General features: G+C 39.7%; 1 protein-coding gene across 1 annotated transcript; it reads right to left on the bottom strand.

Annotated features, from left to right (window-relative positions):
• Positions 1-2,332: 2,332 nt before the first annotated feature.
• On the bottom strand, positions 2,333-20,763 carry EXO1 (exonuclease 1). The gene is made up of 13 exons (XM_064158634.1): positions 20,025-20,763; positions 17,896-18,015; positions 16,874-16,997; positions 15,982-16,119; positions 15,567-15,779; positions 13,747-13,934; positions 12,899-12,995; positions 12,134-12,350; positions 11,064-11,316; positions 8,569-9,049; positions 7,890-7,991; positions 4,414-4,607; positions 2,333-2,691 (listed from the first exon to the last, which is right to left on the bottom strand). Exons 1-13 carry the CDS (start codon positions 20,183-20,185, stop codon positions 2,550-2,552), a joined length of 2,430 nt encoding a protein of 809 aa, XP_064014704.1. The 5' UTR covers positions 20,186-20,763; the 3' UTR covers positions 2,333-2,549.
• Between the last annotated feature and the right edge of the window lie 268 nt (positions 20,764-21,031).

Here is a 21,031-nt window from a genome sequence, read left to right as displayed (position 1 = left end):
ACCTGGCTGCAGAAAAAAACCAGCAGTTGCATTCCCAAACAAAACATGTGTGGATGTACTAAAAATGCTGCAAAAGGAGTTTCAGATTAAAGAGCTTCGCCTCCATGAACAGTACATTGAGCTTTTCTGGAACCCATTTTCTGTGGACGTTGGAACTGTTGATTCAATTCAGCCAAATGGAATTGGCCGAACTACAGACTTGTGACTCACTGAAAGATGCATTCAAATCAAGCAGCCTTACTAATTTCTATGCATCTCTCCCCTTAGAGACATATCATAGTCTCAGGATCCATGCACTCAAAACTATCTATGTCTGTGAGCAGACTTTTTCCCAAATGAAACATCTGAAATCTCCCATCAGATCCAGACTAACTGATGATCTCTTGCATCATTTGCTACAACTAGCAGTGACAAATATGCAACCTAACATTGACCATCTCATTAGCCAAAAGCTAATGGGTATAGGTTATCCCACAATTGCAGAAGCTGGTGTACTTTTCAAATACCAGCACAGAAGTAGACAAAGGCCCCATCAGGCCCAATGCCACAACATCTAGAGCTCAAATATTCTTAAGGATTTGGTTTTGCCATCCCCAGTTTTTAAGATAGATGATCAGTATTTTACAAGACAGGCTTGAAGCCTGTATTTGTCATGGTTGTTCTTTAAAGGTATTTCATAGAATCACAGAACCATAGAGGTTGGAAGTGACCTCCAGAGATCATGGAGTTCAACCCCCCCTGTCAAAAGTAGGATCACCTAGCATAGTCCACACAGGAATGCATCCAGGTGGGTTTTGCAAGTCTCTAGAGAAGGACACTCCACAACCTCCCTGGTCAGCCTGTTCCAGTGGTCCATCACACTCACTGTAAAGAAGTTTCTCCTCACGTTGAGGTGAAACCTTCTATGTCCCAGTTTGTACCTGTTGCTCCTCATCTTATTGCTGTGGACCACCAAAGAGATTGGCCCCATCCAACTTGACACCCATCCCTCAGATATTTGTACACATCAATAAGATTTCCTCTCAATCCTCTTTTCTCCAGACTAAACAGCTCCACATTTCTCAGTCTCTCTTCAGAGCAGAGATGCTCAAGTCCTCCAGCCATCCTCCTGGCTCTCCACTGGACTCTTTCCAACAGGTCTCTGTCTCTCCTAATATTTAGATCCATGTACTCCATCAAGAAATAGTTACAGGATGAGCTACTATTGAATTATTATCACTATACAGCACTTTAGAGGTAGTAGATCCAGGAACTGGTTTTGGTCATCTTTTCCCTTCCTCAACTTTCACTCACCTGTTGTCTTGTTACCTGCTTAAAGCTCTTCCTGGCTCTACTCTCGAACATATATTGCCTGGTTTCTACACTACCTATCCAGCTGGTGTAAGTACTCAAACAATCTGTTAAATCCAATGCCAAGTAAGAACTTACATGAGAAAACCGTGGAAGCAACCAGTATATTTGTTTCTAGACTGTGACAATAAAATCTTGGAATGCTGCACCCAGATTTAGGCCTGTTATTCAGCTCTTTTCCAAGCTGAATAACCCTAGCTTCCTCAGCCTGTCTTCATAGCAGAGGTGTTCCAACCCTCTGATCATTTCTGTAGCCCTCCTCTGGACCTGTTCCATGTCCTTCCTGTGTGGAGGGCTCCAGAGCTGGATGCAGTACTCCAGATGAGGTCTCACCAGAGCAAAGTGGCAACACTGCTTTTGATGCAGCCCAGAGTGCCAGTGGCCTTCTGAGCTGCAAGCACACACTGTCTGCTCATGTCCAGCTTCTCATCCACCAGCACACCCAAGTCTTTTTCCTCAGGGCTGCTTTCTATCACCTCCTTCTTCAGACTGTATTGATAATGAGAGTTGTTCCAACCCAGGTTCAGGACCCTGCATTTGCTCTCACTGAGCCTCACGAGGTTCACTTGGGCCCACTTCTCCAGCCTGTCCAGGTACACTTGATCCCACTGTCTATATAATTGATAAAAAATATTTAACAGCACAGGTGGTTATTCCCATCAACAACACAAGTGCATCAACACACAACTACCTGTTGAGACAGCAAGTCTTACCTCATAGGGAAAAGAAACAGAGTGACGGAAGTATAGTCAAGGTTGAATACTCAACAGCAGTTTTACTCCTGCTTTGGAGGTAGACTAAGCTCAAGAGGAAAGAAGCAGCCAAAAAAATTATCAGTTATTAAAAATAAAGCCACAGACTTGTTCTGTTGGTATAGTGCAAAGCCAAAGCCACAGCCGTTGTTGGCAACTTGAACTGCATGTGACCTACATGAAATGCCTATTGGCAGCTGAAAAGTTTGGACAGAAGTTTAGCAAAGGACTTTGAATCAAAACACAGGAATCTGAAGGGTTTTATTCCAGTCATCATAGAACTATGTCTTTCAACTTACACTTTTATAAAAAAAAAAAGATGACAAGTCACTAGTCAGACTAAAATATTTAGTTGGTTTTCAAAGCATCTTCTCTACATTGATGAAATATCCAGAAGATAAATTTCAGCAGTGACTAAAAACTCATCACATTGTGCAAGGATACAGATCAAGGGAATATGGCTCTCTGAACACAACTATGTTCCAGATGATTAAAAATTTCTTCTTCTGTTTCTGGAGTGAGCTGTATATTATCTTTGATTGGAGACAATGGATCTGGCTTTTTACAAGAAGGAAGTTTTTCATACTCTCTGCACACAAAAAAAAAGACAAAACAAAACCCAAGAACATTAGGATATTTTATGTTTCTAACCACAGACCTGTAAGATCACATAGTTAAAACATCAATCAACAAGCCCAAACAAAAAAAAATCTGCAGTAGAAACTTTTTATTTCAACTTCACTTTCAGTGAATGTGTTCAGTTTTAGTGATTTCAGCAGTTTCAGTTATCTTTGGGACAAAGTAATACCTCTTAGCTTTATATCTGAGAGACTGTATGTATCCCATCCTACTGTGGGTTGTACATTCTTAACATTTAAGTCTTGTAAGATAAATAACTGTAGCTTCCTATGTCTACCATGAGACTTAACATGATGGTGGAACAAATTAATGTCCCAGTGATTTGCCATCAGACAATAAAATTCTTCAGACATAGGGCTAATTCAGAAACGTTTTAAAATCTGAAACAAACCCAGAAAAACTCAGAACTAAGCAAGTCCTGCCAGGGAGCAAACCTTTTTTTTTTTGTGAAATAAGTTAAGAAGAGTCCCCTAATAAGTTACATATACACTGAGGATATATATATTTATGTCTACCCAGAAGTTACAGACCAACCAAAACTGCATGGATAAAATGAGAGTGTTAGCAGCCAAGTCTTGTGACCATTAGCAGAGAAGAGGCACAGAGTACCATCTAGGCTCACTGTTCTAATTGCCTGTATTCTGATAAATCAAATCTATATCAATCTTATCCCTGTGAGCAACCATAGTCAGACATTCCTAATTAGGTGTAAAGCATAAACATTTCTGCTCTGAAACTTATTCTTAACCTGCATTAAGAGGATAATAAAGAGATTTCTAAAAGATACTAATACTGTGTATACTATATTTCAAACAGAAATCAGCTGTATGTTTATAACAGCCTACCCCAAGGACCTGAGCTACTGCAGTATATTCATCTGAGTTAGCCTCTGCTGACCAGTCTCACATTTAGTATTTAATGCAAGAAGAAAATTTTTGTTCTACCCATTTTGCTTCTGATTAAAGTTGAAACTACTTGAATCTGGGAAAGCTTTGCCACCAGGAGCATCTACCTGAGCCTATGGGAACAGACCAAGGTTTTGTTTTGGTTTTTTTTGGGGGGAGTTTATTTTCAGTTGTTTAGTTGAGTTTTGAGTGCTGGTTTGTTTGAGGTATTTAAATAATCATATTCTCTCAAGTTCAAACCTTGAACATATTTGCAGAAACTTCAAACCAACCAAGTTATCTGCACAAGGGAAAATGGCATTTGACAATATGCAAAACCATCTTTTGTAACCAGAGACTGCTAAAAGAAATATTCCTTCAGTTTGTCAAAACTGTTCTACTTTCAAGATGGTAATCAGCCACCTGAAAATGTGGGAGGCACATGAATGGAAACAACCTTGTATTCAATTAAGTTTGGTAAATTCCAGGCAGCTTTTTACATTTAGACTAAGGAATGTCCTTCATTATTTGAGGTCAAACCATAGGAATATTTTTCATGTGAACTAAAATGAATTTTAGCTAAGAGTTTTTCTTGGTTAGAAAGAAAAAAGTAATTAGAAGAGGATACTTTGAACAAATCAGATTTCAGTTGTATTAAGAAATTCAAAATTGCATGTAGAAGATATCTATCTTAAGCTGTTATCTTAATTGAGTTGTGCAGACATGTGGAAAGTTTCTTTGGAAAAACAGTATACAGAGGTCTAATCAAAGTGCTGAAAGCAACTCACCTTCTAAACTGGAAGTTTTTCCGGAGTTCACTAATGGTGGTTTGCAGCCCCATCTGATTTTCAGCATCACAGTGATTTCTCTTCTGCACAGGTGACAGTTTCTTGCTTAATCCACTTGCTTTAGCTGGCGTCAGTGGCTTCAGCTTTGTTACACTACGTGACCCTATGTAACTGGATTTATGTAAACCAGGAACCTGTGAGATTTTAACAGTAGAGGAAGAATGGTTAAAAATGACAACCTGCAAGCAAGAGATATTTTTATTGTAACCATTGAGGCACAGTATCTCAGCACAGTGTGAAGTTATTATAGTCTAAATTGCCACAAGATAGACAACTTCTACAATCTGAAAAATGACTTTTCAAACTCATTAAACATAAAGCAGCTGTACAAACTGACAAATCAGTTTCCACAGTCTTTGTATTCTAAGAAGCCACAGACACAGTTTTCAAAGTCTGCTGAGTATTTTTTTTTCTCATCTGCTTACATGAGAGCACCACAGAAGCTCTTCAGTGTCATTTAGAATCTTAAGAGAAGCTACTCTTCGGTATCACCCTCTGAGATACCTACTGTTCCATGTTTTCATGAAACCTAAGCAGAGCACAGGTATCAATTTGATTATCCTGAGGATAATCCAACTCTAGTTGGACCTTCTTATCTATCTAGAACTCAAAACAGCAGTGCTTGGTCAGAGTATATCTTTCAAATGCAACTAGCCTTAAGTTTCAGAGAATCACAGAATCATTTAGGTTGGAAAAGACCTTCAAGATCATTGTGTCCAACCATTAACACCACTCTGTCAAGTCCAACACTAAGCCATATCCCCAAGCATTACACCTACACAGTTTTTAAACACTCAACCACCTCCCTGGGCAGTCTGTCCCAATGCCTGACAAGTCTTTCAGTGAAAAATTTTTCCTCATGTCCAGCTTGATACAGCTTGACACCATTCCCTCTTGTTCCCTTTCTAGTTAATTGAGAGAAGCAACCAACATGGAGGGCAGGGATGTGATTCAAGCCAGTAAAGCCAGCATGGCTTTACTAGGGGAAAATCCTGCCTGACCAACCTAGTCACTTTATCATAGAAAGCAAATATGTCAGCAACTAAGGGACAACCTATGGATGTGATCTATGTGGAATGTTGCAAGGCCTTTGACACAGTCATCCACAACTCGTACTCTCCAAGATGGAAAGGTAGAGCTTTGATGGGTAGACTGTTCAGTGGATAAGGAATTGGCTGGGTAGTCACATCCAGAGGGGGGTGCTCAATGGCTTGAAGTCCAGAGGAAAGGCAGTGACAAATAGTGTCAACCAGAGGTCCATCCTGGGACCTGTACTATTTACTACTTTTATCAATGATATATATAGTGGGATCAAGTGAACCATCAGCAGGTTTGCAGATGACACCAAGCTGAGTGGTGCTGTGGATAAGCCAGAGGAATGGGATGTCATCCAGAGGGAACTGGACAAGCTGGAGAGGTGGGCCCAAGTGAACCTTATGAGGTTTAATGAGATCAAGTGCAGGGTCCTGAACCTGGTTTGGAACGACAGCCATGATCAATACAGGCTGAAGGTGGAGGTGATAGTAGAAAACGAAGAAAAGGACTTGGGGTGCTGGCAGATGAGAAGCTGGACATGAGCAGACAGTTTGTGCTTGCAGCCTAGAAGGCTAATCACATCCTGGGCTGCATCAAAAGACGCATTGCCAGCAGATACAGAGAGGTGATTCTGTCACTCTACTTTGCTCTGGTGAGACCTCACCTGGAATACTGTGTCCAGGCCTGTGTCCCGCAATTCAAGAGGGATAAGGACCTGCTGGGGCTGGTCCAGAGAAGGGCCACAAAAATGATCAGGGGGTTGGAATACCTCTGCTATGAGGACAGACTGAGGGAGCCTGAAGAAGAGAAGGCTCCAGGTAGACCTAACTGCCACCTTCCAGTACCTGAGGGGGGCCTACATGAAGGCTGTTTACAAGGGCCTGCAGGGATAAGACAATGGTTTTAAATTGGATGTTAGGAAGAAGTTCTTCACCATGAGGGTGGCTGAGGACTGGAACAGGTTGCCCAGAGAGATGGTTGAGGCCCCATCCCTGAAGATGCACAAGGCAAGGCTTGTAAGGCTTGAAAAGGCTCTAGGCTCTAATTGGGAATATCTCTGCTCACTACAGAAACTGTACCCAAACGGGGGTACCTGTGTGTGCATGTGTTCCCTGGTCCCCCAAAGAACCCACTGGAACAAATGTTAATCTGATCAGAAAGTATCAATTTTTGTAATTGAGTGTTCCAGAATAAAATTCCAATTCACCACAGAGGGTACTAACGACCACCAGATGTCACTATTACACAAAATACACACAAGGTTCTTGCTTGGCAGAGATGCTTGCGATTTTTAGTCTTGTCTACAAGAAACATATAGGGATAGAGGGAAGATAAAACTGTCTTCATTTGACTTATGAATATTTTGGCCAATTCTAATGGCAATGCTTTAGGAGTTAAAGCACTTTTAGATAGAATAGAATCATAGAATCAACTGGGTTGGGAAGAGACCTCCAAGATCATCCAGTCCAATCTATCACCCAGCCCAAGCCAGTCATCTAGACCATGGCACTAAATGTCCCATCCAGGCTTTTCTTGAACACCTCCAGGGACGGTGACTCCACTACCTCCCTGGGCAGCCCATTCCAGTGGTAAATCACTCTCTCTGGGAAGAACTTCCTCCTAACATCCAGCCTAGACTTCCCCTGGCACAACTTGAGACTGTGTCCCCTTGTTCTGTTGCTGGTTGCCTGGGAGAAGAGACCAACCCCCACCTGGCTACAACCAGGTCTTAGAAGTTTTGCAAACCAGACAAATGATTAAAGCTCTTAAAAATGTCAAAAAGACAAGGGACTTGTATATTCTTAGATAACCAAGAAACCACACAGAATTGAAGCTCTGGGAGAAAAATATCCTTTCATCCAGATTCATTAGTGGCTAATACAGCTTTTAATTAAAACAATTAAACAAGAATTGTTGACTAAAACCTTTCCAGATCTTGAAATTTTACTTTTTAACATACTTTTCCTAGTTAAAGAGGAAAGAGAAAAGTAAACTAGTGGATTTATAAAAGACAAGCAATGAAATGAGGCTGTATCTTGTGACTGTATTTGAATTATGAACATGACTGGTTCATATCATAAAATCTATATATTTAGGATATCCAAATGAAATTAAGAAGTGGATTTCTTGCTTATCTTGGCTTCTTATTTTATATCTCAGTACTTAAACCCAAACAAGTTGCAACTACTGTATCAATCATAGGCAGACTGGTTATATTTCACCTTAAATCTGATATAGATGAACAGGAATAAAGCTCTCTCCTGCCAACACAAGCACTGATTAAGATTGTTTTGTTAAGATTTTTAGAATGATCTAGCACAAAACACAAACTGTTTTTTGGAGCTTAGTAGAGCTCATAGTAAAGTTAAGAGAATTCTTACCTTGGTCTTTATTATGACAGTTTTCCTATCAAATTCAGCAGCAGAAAATGCTGGAGATGGAGTACCTTGGTGATCAACCACTTTTGAACTGGAGTCAGATTCCTTCATGAAGAGAAAATTCATAAATTCATTGGCATTTAAAACAGGTTGGTGGTGTTTTGGTTTTGTGTGGTGTTAGTTTTTTGGATTTGCTTTGTGGATTGGGGATTTTTTTGGAGCACAGGACAGTCCTGGCTGTTTCACCCTCCCCAGAGGACATTTTTTTAATCTCTATAATTATAAGGTATAATCTTCTTAGAAAAGCTAAGAATTTATTTTAAAACCTTGATCTTTTTTTTTCAGCAAGCAAGACTATGGCAACACACATATGCTCTCTGACAGTTTTTTTTCCAGAGGCAAAGAAAAGCAGAGGGAAAATGCTAGACTACATAGAGGTTTCTTTCAAAGTTACTGTAGTGATAGCAATGCAAAAATTGAAGACAGACTTGAGCCAGAGAACAAACTTGATTTCATATAGTAAATCAAGCCATTCTACACAACTATGTAAAACACTGAAAATGTTCATTAGCACAAGCTACATAATCTGCAGGGTATCATTTTGAAGAGAAAACTTTAAATCATAAAAGGAATTAGGGTGAAAAGGGAAAGCAAATGTTGAAGCAATGTCTAGTTTTCTTACTTCTGCATGGGATTTGTTTTTAGACACTTCCACACCTTCTGAAGACTCCAATTTGTGTTCTGGAAGCTCACGAGACCTTTGAGACTCTGATAACTCTTCCAGTTCTGTTAGGAGGGAAGATTCTTCTTCCACTTCACTGCACATTGACTCGCTCTCTGCTTGTACCCCATTAAGCTGATCTTCCTGGGATACAACACAATTGCTTCTCTGTTGGTGGAACTGCTGAGAAAATACAGGACGAGACAGAGAAGGATTTCCTGGTTTACTTGTGAAGCTGCTAAACCATTGGAAGCAATTTTTCTGTGTTTCTCCAGGTGGTGTAACGACAGCACTTGTGGATTTTTCAGTTTCTGAAAAGCGAGAAACATCTTCTGCTGCATCTTTTACTTTTTGTTCCTGGCACACTTGCTCAGCATCTTGAGTCAGATCACTGTCATCTAGCTTTGCTCTATTGTCAAACATCATGTCATTACAGAAAAACCTAGGAAAAAAAAATAAGATGTTAAGACAAATGAGTATTACACCTCCAAAATCCAAGAATTGTCTCTATCCAACAATTTTATTTTTCAAGTGCACTTACACCTGGGAATGCAAGGCAAGTGAGTAGTGTACAAGCATTTGACCTTCATTCCCACAGCTTCAGGATGCCTCCCATAGGGGAGGAAAGATAGTGGGACATCTGGATAAGGGGAAAAACAAGGTGTGATGTATGAAAAGGACTGGGCTGAACTTGCCTAGATTATGCTAATGTGTGTGTGCTTTATGCTCAAGACTATATAAATAGAGGAAAAGACAGCAATAAACATCTCCAGTGGGACTTCACATTGAATTGTGTGGAGTTTGTTTTTCTGCCTGCACTTACAGACACAAATTGCTTTGACACTGGGAAATTTCACTTGGTCTCCCCCAGGGAGGTGTTTAACAGCAACAGTGAAAGAAGAGGGGGAGAAAGTATCTGTAAAACATGTCATTCATTGACTGAAATAGTAATAAGGTTTGTCATCTGAAAAAGAGAAGTATCTAGGAATCCTACAAAGTTTAAGAATATATTCATAAAGCTAAAAATGAGAGAAACATTGCAGTGCCTCTCATTAAAGAAATTAGAACGTAGTTATAGACTCATACAATGGTTTTGGTTGCAAGCAGACTTTAATGGTCATCTAGTACAACCCCCCTGCAGTGAGCAAGTACATCTTTAACTACATCATGTTGCTCAGAGCCCCATCCAACCTGAACCTGAATGTTTCCAGGAAGGCAACCTGAGGTGTTTCACCATCCTCATCATTAAAAAAAAGCAATCCTTATATCTACTCTAAATCTCCTCTCTCAATTTAAAATGATTACCCCTTGTCCTGTTGCAACAAGCCTTGCTAAAAGGTCTGTCCTCATCTTTTCCATAGAAATCCTTTGATGATTGAAATGCCACAGTAAAGCCTTCCCAGAGCCTTTTCTTCTCCAAGCTGAACAACCCCAACTCTTTCAACCTTTCTTCAACAGGTGTTCCAGCTCCCTAATCATTTGTGTGGCCCTCCTCCAGACCCACTCCTAAAGGTTCGTATGTCTAGGTGAAGTCTCCTCAGTGCAGGGTAGAATCGCCTCACTCAACATGAGGGTCATGCTTCTTTGATGCAGCCCATGGCCTATATCTACTATATATAGCAGTAATACAGTATATATCCAATAGATAGTTATTCTCCACACTATAGCAGGAGCTTCTAAGAATAAGTACAAGTCAGAACTTTTTAAGAAGTTGAACACTGTTTTAAAGAAGCTAAAGTCACTGACACAGCATTAGAAAACCTTTCAGCCTAGGAAAGCATGTGTTAAAGCTAGAGCACATCAGTATTAAGACTATACTGAAAAACTATATTGCTCAAAAATATTCAAGATGAAATATACACATTAAGAGACATAATTATGATAGTTGATAATGCTTTGTAAAAGCAATTCAAGTAGCTGTGGTCAAATGTGACTAAGTAACTCATAAGACACAGCCAATTTAAAAACCAAAACAAAAGTCCCTCTTCTCAGAATGCTTGTGCAGAGATCAGGAGCACTGAGTGAGTGGGACGGGATAAGAACAGATATGTATTATTCAGTAAAGTCAAACCTAGTCATACTGTAAGAAAAACCAAAAAGTACCCTGTCAACATGTCCATATATTCACTTACTTGCTTAAATACTTGCCACAATGCAGCTATTTTATTTTTTGAGATGGCATATGACCTTTACCCAGAATAGAACTATGACCAGTTCCTAATTAATTTTGATACCCAGAGGCTAGACCACATTGAATAGTCTCTCATTTACTTGTGTCACACAGATGCCATACCTAGTACAAAGAGTTTCTCAGCTCAGAGTTACAAATGCATAAATACAGTTGCATCAAAATATCTGAGGTAGCATTTTTCTCATTTTCAGTGTTTGGGTTACTTCAGCAATAATGACATCAAATACCATTTTGATACTTACTAAAACATGTGATGCAAGCCTACCTGCTTTTTGTTCCTGGAACAATTACAGCATCCTTCTCTTTGTTTTTCTTTTGTAGAAAGGAAGCAAATTTATTTCTAACGCTGGGCCGTGAGCCAGAGCTTTGCTGAATGACAGAATTCCCTGAAGAATCAAGGCTTTGTATTGCTGAGACACTCTTTTGTACTTGATTATCATGATCACACCCTTTGGGTTTTTTTGCTTTTGAAAATGAATACTGGGTCAACAGATCTCCATCTGAGATTTCTTCAATATCTACAGAATTTAAGCAGCAGTGTCAGATCACAGTCTAGAATTAACCAGTTACGAGATAATTAAGCATTATATATTACTCACAGACTTTAGTTTTAGTAAGATCTGGTAAGAACATGCTTCACATTTTAGTTTAGAAGTCTTTAACACAGTTATTTTCTAGTATGTAGCCCTAAAAGAAACTAAAGGCTAGATAAAGGCATAACAAGTCAACTGAAACATGATGTTTGGTTGATTTGGGTCTTATTCCAACACTTTAAAAGCAAAACTGAAGCTGACTTAAAGGCAAGTCACTAAACTAACTACAAGCTTTGATAAACCAGGGGCTAAAATGAAATCTGGAGTAACGAGGTCAAAAAAATGAGCCCTAGTAGCAAAGCTAAAAGCAAAGGCACCCCCAGAAAAGAAAAAATCAGATCAGGCACAACTAGATCAAAGAAGTGCTCCTTCTACTGTAAGCCTGCAGTTCATTATAGCAGATATGTTAGGTAGTGAAGATGATAGATTTACTAGAAGAAGTGAAAACACTGAAGTAAAGAATACCCTTGACAAGGATACAGGCACAAGGATGTTAGAAGAATTTCCTGTCTGGCCAACTATCAACCCCAGGAAAAATAGGCTATTCTCACTTCTTCAAAACCTATTATAAGATGGAAATTAAAACAAAGCAAAAACCCAAACGGCATTAAAACATAAACCAGCTTAAAATTGAAACCAACAAGGTTTTACAGCAAACTAAAGAAAGTTAAAATCAAGTGCTGCTGAAAGCTTACTGCCATCCTTAATCCTTACATAGGTTTCAATATTATGGCTCACATACCACTTCTTGGCCTTTTTTCCAAGGGCTCTTTGCTTGAAACTTTTAGCCCTTTAACACTAATTATCTTCTCCATGCCTTTGGTCAGTGGTTTCTCTACCAAATGCATTTTATGAGGAACGATATCTGCGCTGGAGCCAGGCTTGTAGTTTCTGCTCCAAATGCTATTTACATGATTAGCTTGCCTGTCATTCCAGCCACAACTTCTCTGCTGCACAGGCTACAGAAAAAAAAAAGACATAGATTTATAATTTTGCCTTCTACATATATGCTGATTTAGTAAATAAAGTCATTTTGACATTTGTACAAGTAGTGACATACTCTACAGAAGCCTTTTGTTTTGCTCCCACATCTCTCACTTCTGATACAAATTCTTTTTGTGCTGCCACAAAAGTATGGCAGAAGTGACTAACTGCTCATCTCAATTTTATTTCTGTTCAGAAAACCTAATCTGGGAAAATACCTTCCTCAGTTATATACTTAGATGCAATCTCCTTGAGATCTTTCTGAAGCAGTTATTTCTGTCAATAAGATTAAGGACTTATTTCTTTAGTCTAGAAGTAAAACACACACTGAAGTTAAATGCCATGAAAAGTACAATTTTTACCAGTACAAAGAATGAGAAATGTGTGAGAGCATATAGTTTCTGCAACAGCAAAATAGCTTCTCTGGCAAGTCAGCTGCAGAAAACATTCAGTCATATTTTCCTCTGAATGTTCAGACCCACACCAAAATTCTAACATGTAACTTCAAAACAAAGGATGTTACCTGTGCAGTGTCAGGGTTATAATTATCAATTTGTTCCATTGTATCGACATCAATGTTGCCAATGGCTATTTGAAATGCAGTACTATCACCAAAATGTCTGTTATCATCATATTAAAGGAAAATATACAAGTATTATATTACATTTCAAGAACCACAGCATGGAATTTATTTTATTTCCCACTTTTTGTGCTAAAAAGCACTGCTAGAATATTAACCAAAAGCATTAATACTGCTACTTATGGCTCAGTCTGAAGCAACAGCAATTATAAGAGGTCTGCAATGCTTGGCAAATCACAGAAGTCATTGCTAGGAAAGTTAACACATTTCTCCTTCGTAATTTCTGGACATGTCAGAGACTGGGAGGCTTGAAGAACATATAAAGCTACTACCTGCTTCAACAGTTCCTTCTTTTCATTTTCCTACTCTTCCATGATGAAATTTATGTTACACAAATGTAGCAAAATACTATTTGTTCTACAGGAAAAGGACAGGAAATGCTTAGGGTAGGGTATAATACAGACTACAAGAATTAACCAGGCAGAAATTAACACAGACAGAAAGTGATAAAACAATTTAAAAAGTTTAAATATAACCTGTATTTAGCAAGTTGTTTTCTATAATGAAGAGAAATCAGTAATTTATTACCACAACTACATGTCAATGACAGGCACTTGAAAAACTAACTAAAATCAGAGCAAAAGAAAAACAACCCAAACAAAATCAAAATGCTTTCTAAGACAACAGAAAAGTGAGGGTTTAATGAACTGCAGAATTGCAATGCAGAATGATAAGCATACCACAGATGAAGTGAAAAGTATAAGACACTGCTGTTTCAACACAAAGGATACCGTCCTGCATAAGTTAGTGTTTCTGGATCAATATCATCCTCATATGGATTCAGAGGAACTAATTTTCTGTTGACAGGGTCAAAAACTAACTGATAAAGGAATGTATTATTGGCTCGTGTAAAACCCTGTATGTATTCTTCTGGTACTGTTATATTCATCTTCAAGTACTGCCCTATTTTCTTAATAACCTGTTAAAAAAGAAAGTTTAAAAATGCTTAAATGCTTCATTGAAACAGGTTGCACAGGTTAAATACGTTCCAACTACTAAGTATCTTAGCTTGTAACGAAACAGATTCAACTTAAAAGAGAGCTTGTATACGTTATTTTCCCACTCTTAAATTGTTTACAATAACATAGATAGCATAAACTTTTTATAAGTGCTTCTTAGTGAATAAATACAGAGTATCTCCTTAAGGTATATATGTGCATGAAATTATTATCCCAACACTTAAGCAAACAATGGGTGTTTTTCAGATGGAAAAAAAACATTTTTATTTCCCCTCCCTCGTCTACTACTCGTCACAAAAGATTGTGTATTGATCCGTTAGCTCCTCATATATTCTAGAGTGGTGCATTAGAAATAAGCTTCTAAAAATTCATTGTCCTCTATTTTCCATTATCACAAAAGCCAGCTTATGTTCTTTTGAAGATCAAGTTTATCATACTGCTAGAGGCAGGAACCTCTTTCCAGCTGTGTTACAGCCATACGTTCTAAATATAGGCAAACGTACTCATCTCAATAACAAGTTTGAACAGGCACTGTTAAATCATGTTCTATCTTTTGAGTCACTCATGACTTTCCAACACTGCTAGAAAACAGCAGTGATGAATTATGACAAATTACCAAACATATTTTTTTCCAATTATTAAATCTTGAGATTTGGCTCAAAAAGGGATGCATTAAAAGGTTCGTATGGGGAAAGCTCAAAGTTCCCTTTTTAATTCCACAACAGCCAACAAACCAGTTGATTTGATGCCTGCTTTATAAAATACTTTAAAACTAAAAATCATAGTTCTTCGTGTACATTCCAAGAAGGAAAAAAACAACCATGCAAAAGCAAAACAAAACACATTGAAGTATACAAGTAACTTAAAGAAAACACCACATTAAGTTAATTAGACAGCATATTTAAGAGCTTTCCTGGATTAGATCTATCTGTCTCCAGGACAGCCATGCAAGATACTTTTTCTCATTAACTCTTAAAAATCTGTCTTCTCCCTTACTATCTACACAGAATTTATTCCACTCTCAGCCTTTACATTTCCTAATACAAGGTTTGTTTTCATTTCACACATGGGACGAGAAACACTTCATCTTGTTTTACCACACCAAACTTCTCTTGCTATAGTATTTTCAACATATAAATGTATCCATCCATAACTAAATGCAACAAAGGAATCAAAAATTCCCAAGTCCTGCCCCTCCCACACACAGATGAAATTGCACTTATGCAAAAGTAAGAGTTAATTTAGCAGTTCTAATAACTAATCTGCAAAATCAGGACAAAGAATAGGTAATGAAGGTAAGAAAATCCAGAGCCTTACAAAAAACTAAGTCTCTCCTCAGATATATCCCCCTGAAGTATTAGAACAATTCTTTACTTAAGTTTTCTTTGGTGCATCTCATTAAATTTATAACAGCTTCAATGCCTAAGTTTAGCTCAGCATCTTTCTAAAGCACAAATGAAGAACAATTCTTTTATCATTCTCCTCAAAACAGAGGAACTCAAGAACCCCTCACAGTTTCAATTCAATGTTCATTTGCAATACACTGATGCAGGCTCCCAGCAAGCCAACGTACAAAACAAAATCAAGTTTACCTTTATAATATCTGGATTGTTGGCTAATTTCAGTAACTTGCATGCTTTAGCTAATCCAATTCCATGAATTGAGGAGAGGTAGTCACAACCAGAAAGAATACACATATAGCGGAATTTCTCTTCTGTAAATACATTTCCAAGCTGCTTGCAGTTCCCCAGTCGGGCTTGATCTATCTCTAATCCATTGCCAAATTTGTCAATTTTCAGGAACACCTGAAATTGAAAACAATATTTTTTTACCCAGATAAGCTAAGTTTGTTGCACTTTGGGGAAATGGACTGAATGCTACTGTCATCTCTTCTGTTTCCTCCTTTTACTGTAGAGGAGAAATACATACAGCAAACAAAAGCAGAATCTGTAGTTACCAAGTAAGATATTAGTGAGAAGTAAACACTATTAGTATTTTCTTCCATACCTTTTTACATCCAAAAGCTAAAAGATCAGAGTCTTCTGTAATTATGGCTTGAACCATGCCAGTCTTGTTAAGATAAGCCAGCTGAGCATCAGCTTCGTAAGGAGCAACAATACAGTCAACTCCCCGGGCTCGAGCAGCCTGTACATAAACAAGAAGCGTGCAAATACCTTGCATCAATTTTCAGTCATTACCTTAAGACATCTGAAAGCATAAGAATCTCTATTTAAAAAGAAAATGGGATTTTAAATCAAACACCCATCCCTTCCATTAGACTCCAATAAGTCATATTTTTTAAAAATACATCACATTTCAGGTAGTTTAGCCTAGTTTACAGATATAATCTCTACTGTGTTGGCCTGTAACACTGAGCTCCCAGCATCTGACCCCAGGTGACAACTTCAAACTCACACAAGTTATATTTTAGACAAAGGGAAGCAGTACTAGTCTTATGAAATATTATTTCAATAATGATTCTAGTAATGGAAGATTCTAGCAGTTGTAGTAAAAAGCAACTAGAAATGGTTTAAGCATTCTATTCTCTGGAACTTGCCAAGAAGACAAAAAACCACAAGCCTTTAAAAGTAGTGTTTAGTTTTTGTGCAGCAACACTGTACTAAAAGTTAGTTTCTAGCAGTTGAAAGAAGTATTTCAACTGACATAGAATCATTACTTACACAACTGGGCAATAATAAACTTGAAGTACTCTTCAAGTTTGTTAATTGTGCCTAAAACTCCAATGCATGCAAGACAACTAGAAAGTTACAAGGTTATTATTTCCCTTCCCTACGCAGAAGGGCTAGTAATGTAGCCATACAAATGCAGTGTAAGACATGCTACTTACAGCATAGATTTATTTTCCAAACTGACATCATCAATAGCATTGACAACTTACTTTCATGACTTCACGAGCCATTACATGGGTAACATTTACACTACGCCCAAAACATTCCCTAGCTTCTGACAGTTTCCCTTCCTGCAACAATTGTTTCCCCTTCAGAAGACTGGCTTGACGCTTCCTGAAAGAGAAAAACATATCCAATGAAATAACTCTTTTTCACTCAAAAGAACAACTAGCAAAAAGGACTAAGAAGAAGCAGGAGAGGCAGAATTATTCTGCAGATGAACATTTTCCACATCTCTTCGACTGCCTAATGTTTTCAAATACAAGAATAACCCAGCCATTGCAGTGACAGAGATGATTAGAAGGGCATGTTACAATTTACAATGGTTTCTCAGAAAAGAGTAACAACTCAGAAATAGAAAGCAGAAGTGTAAATGACACATGCTCACTCAAGCTGCAGTAAAAAAGATTTAATGACATTCACAAGTATCTGGCATTAGATACCTATTGGTTTAGAGGGCAGAAGGCATCATTTACTTAATTTCAATTATCAGTTTGGTCACTCCATGCTCAAGGAATTACACATCCCATGAAAACCTATGAATACAAAACACTAGTGAAAAATTCTCACTGTTTCATTGAGAAATCTCATTATATAGCAACCAGAATCCAAACCTGAAATAAGTTGACTTGATTATGTATAGAAAAAGATGAGGAAGGTGGTGTTAATTTTAACTAAAATCATACTGAGAAGAAATATATTTGTCCAAAGGTAACAAAGTTGGGTAAACCAGAAGCCTTTAATACATTACAGGAACTAATGCTCAGAGATTTACTTCCTTCCTCTATAACAGTGCTTTCATTTGTGAAGTGCATCTCTATTTTTGGAATAAAATCTCTAAGAAGAGGTTTGGATGATTTTGAAATGTAAATTAAATGACATAACACTGCATTGAAGGGAAGTTTACCAGAGATTACTGCCAAGCTGATGCCTGAGCTTTTCCAACTTTGAAAATTAATCGTAGTGTGAAACATACTTATTTGCTTGCAAATCAATACTGTTCAGTACTTACTCTCGTCGGGCCTTTTCCACTTCTTTCTTAGAAGGCAGGGTGCATCCATCAAATACCAAAATTGGTTTAATTCCAAATGAGAGGAGCATATCAACAAGTTTCATACAGAAAGCTACATACCTGTATTGACAATATTAAGAGTAAGAAAAGGAGATAAGCTTTATTGTTGAGCACAAGTCAATTGCATATTTTCTGTTTGCAGATAACAAGAACTGTATATTTAGGACTACTGTTAAAGGATCTCAACAGGCCATATATTTCCCCAGCATCACAAAAAGAATGAGAACACTTAAATGTTCTTTTGAACAAGAGAGCTCCACTTTCAACCCAGAACTGGACTGACTGTGCTTCCTATTTCTACACAGAATGAAATAAGAACTCAAGTACAATTCAGTTTTGTCTTGCTACATTAGAATTCAACACTGACAAAAATGCTACAAGTTAAAACAGATCATCTTTTTAGTTTCAGCAACTTGATTCATAATGGCAGACAAGCACAGTACATTACTTAAAAGCTTGTGCAAGGCAGACACTCACACATTTAATAAAATCCTTAAGTGAAGTTTGATCTAGCCTAACCAGTATAGCTTTATTTCTGAAAAGATAGATTGAATATAGTTTTAAATTAAGGTGAATCTAAACCAGGATTTCAGCAATTTTCCAGAGATGGGAAAGAATGTATGCAAGTCTGACCTAAGCTCCAAAACTCAACTTGATATATGACAGTTTCTGTTCATTTCCTCACTAACAAATGTGAATGAAAAATCAACATTACAAAAGCTACCCTTACTTAGGTTAAGCAACAAAACTTGTATCTCATTCAACACACAACACATCTATCAGAATTCCTCAGAATTGCTACATTTGTCACAGCACTATTTACACACTATCTCTTTCTACAAAAAGAGTTCCTGAAAATAAGATGGAATTTTAAACATATAAACAGGTGAAGTCCCTAGTAACTGCAAGAAGGGAAATATTGTGCCCACCTTCTAAAAGCTTAGAAAACAGGACTCCAGAAATTACCAATGTGACAGTGTGGCCTCTGTGCCTGGGGAGATCTTTGAGGAGGAGAATCTCCTTCACAAGGCTATACCAAAGCACATGGAGGAGAGAAAGGTGATTTGAGACAGACGGCATGGTTTCACCAATGGCAAGTCCTGGTCACCGACCTAGTGGCTTCCTACAGTGGAGTGACTACATCAGTGGACAAGTGAAGGGCAATGGATGTCATCTATCTGGACTTCTGTAAAGCCTTTGACACAGCTTCACACAACATCTTTCTTTCTAAACGGGAGAAGCATGCACAGCATATCAAGAAAGGTGATTCTGCCACTGCGCTCTAGTGAGACTTCACCTGGAGTACTGTGTCCAGCTCTGGCCTTCTAAACACAGAAAGGACATGGACCTACTGAGGGAGATCCAGGGGAGGGCCATGAAAATCATCAGAGGGCTTAAGCACCTCTTACAGGCTTCAAGACCTTGGGCTGTCCAGCCTAAAGAAGAGAAGATATCTGAACGGATGCTACAGGTAGGTGAGGAAAGGACTGTTCAGAAGGGCCTGTAGCAACAGGACAAGGAGCAACTGTTTTAAACTAGAGCAGGGTAGATTTGGGTTAGCCATAAGGAAGTCTCTCACAATGAGAGTAGTGAAATACTGGAATTGGCCCTGGAGACACTCAAGGTCAAACTTGATGGGGTCCTGAGCAACCTCATCTACTTAAAGATGTCCCTACAGGGGGTTGGACAAGTTAACCTTCGAGGTTCCCTTCCAATCCAATGCATTCTATGATTCTATGATTGCATCTACAGAATTTCATCTGAGAAACTGGATTACAATGGAAGTGAGGCATGCTGGAAAGAAACCACGTAACCTTTAGTGTTTTGATAGAAAATATGTCAGATTCAGCCGCCCCCCCCCCAGGGTGTACACCAATATTTATTTTACATGGTTGGAAAGCTATTCACTTACAGCAAATATTTCCATTTTCTTAAAGTACCAGTGGGACCCACAATTCAGAAGCAACAGTGAAATGTGAAACTGCTTAAACTCACCTTTTAGTTCACAAATGCCAAGCTAACAAAACTTTGATTTGCAAGAGGGCTGAGACCGAAACGCAGTAACTTACACATCTGTTGGCTCTCCTCGGGCCAGCTTTTCAGCACAAGCATAAGCGCCTTTGTGCATCCAGCAGTAGGTGTCCACGGCTACCGTCTGCCCTTTGTATTTCTTCACGTGGGTAGGCTCAGCAGCCTCTTTGATGAACTGAAGGAGGCCGTGAATTCCCATGGTGTGGCTTAGACTCCAGCCGGGAAAATGAAAAGCGTCAGCACAAGGCTTGAGTCTCGATCTTCATACAACGAGGGGCAGCTTAGGTTGCAGTCTGGGTGCGGGACTGTATCAGAGACACAAGAAGCTCCTCGGAGTACTACCATACGCTCCGAGCAGCCGAAACGCCTTTTCGCTGCCCGAAGAGAAGCAAAATGCTTAAGCCGGTGTGGGGATGGGGCTGCCCACAGGCGGCAGGCACGAAGCTACCCGCCAGTAGGCCCTGCGCAGGCTTCCCAACGCCGGGATCTGGACGGGGCACAAAAGGGGGGCCAGATCCAGCCGCCTCCCCCGCCGCGCTTCGGCCAGGGGCCCGCAGAGCCTCAGGGACGCTCCCCGCGCCGCCCTTCGCGGCCTCTCCTCCAGCGGCACACACGCACGGACACGAGGAGCTGTACCATTTCAGCGAGGAGAGGGTCTAAGGCAGATGTCCGCCCCTGGCGCCGGCAGCGCCTCTGTCTTGGCGCGGGCCGCCACAGCCCCGGGAGGAGGCTGCGACCTAACGGCCGCGATCGCCGGCCAACCGCCGCCGAACGCCGAGCGCCGAGCGCCCGGACCCGGCAGGGGAGGCGGCGGAGGGGGGGAAGGAAGGAAAGGCCGCGCGCGGCTCTCACCCGCTCCGCTCCGCTGCGCTGCAGCCGTGGCGCGTGGCGGCCGCCCGGGCTTTCAAGCAGCGCGCGCTGAGGGCACTGGCCACGCCCCCGACCGCGACTACAGGCTCCAGCGTGCCCCGCGCGGGTGGGAGTGACTGCGCTGGGAGCTCCGCCCCGCCCCGCCCCCGATAAAGCGAGTGGGAGTGACTGCGCT

The sequence above is a fragment of the Pogoniulus pusillus genome, chromosome 18 (assembly GCF_015220805.1).
Source record: "Pogoniulus pusillus isolate bPogPus1 chromosome 18, bPogPus1.pri, whole genome shotgun sequence".
Lineage (NCBI taxonomy): Eukaryota > Metazoa > Chordata > Aves > Piciformes > Lybiidae > Pogoniulus > Pogoniulus pusillus.
The sequence above is the reverse complement of the archived record's forward strand: the minus strand, read 5'-3'. Positions and strand labels throughout refer to the sequence as shown.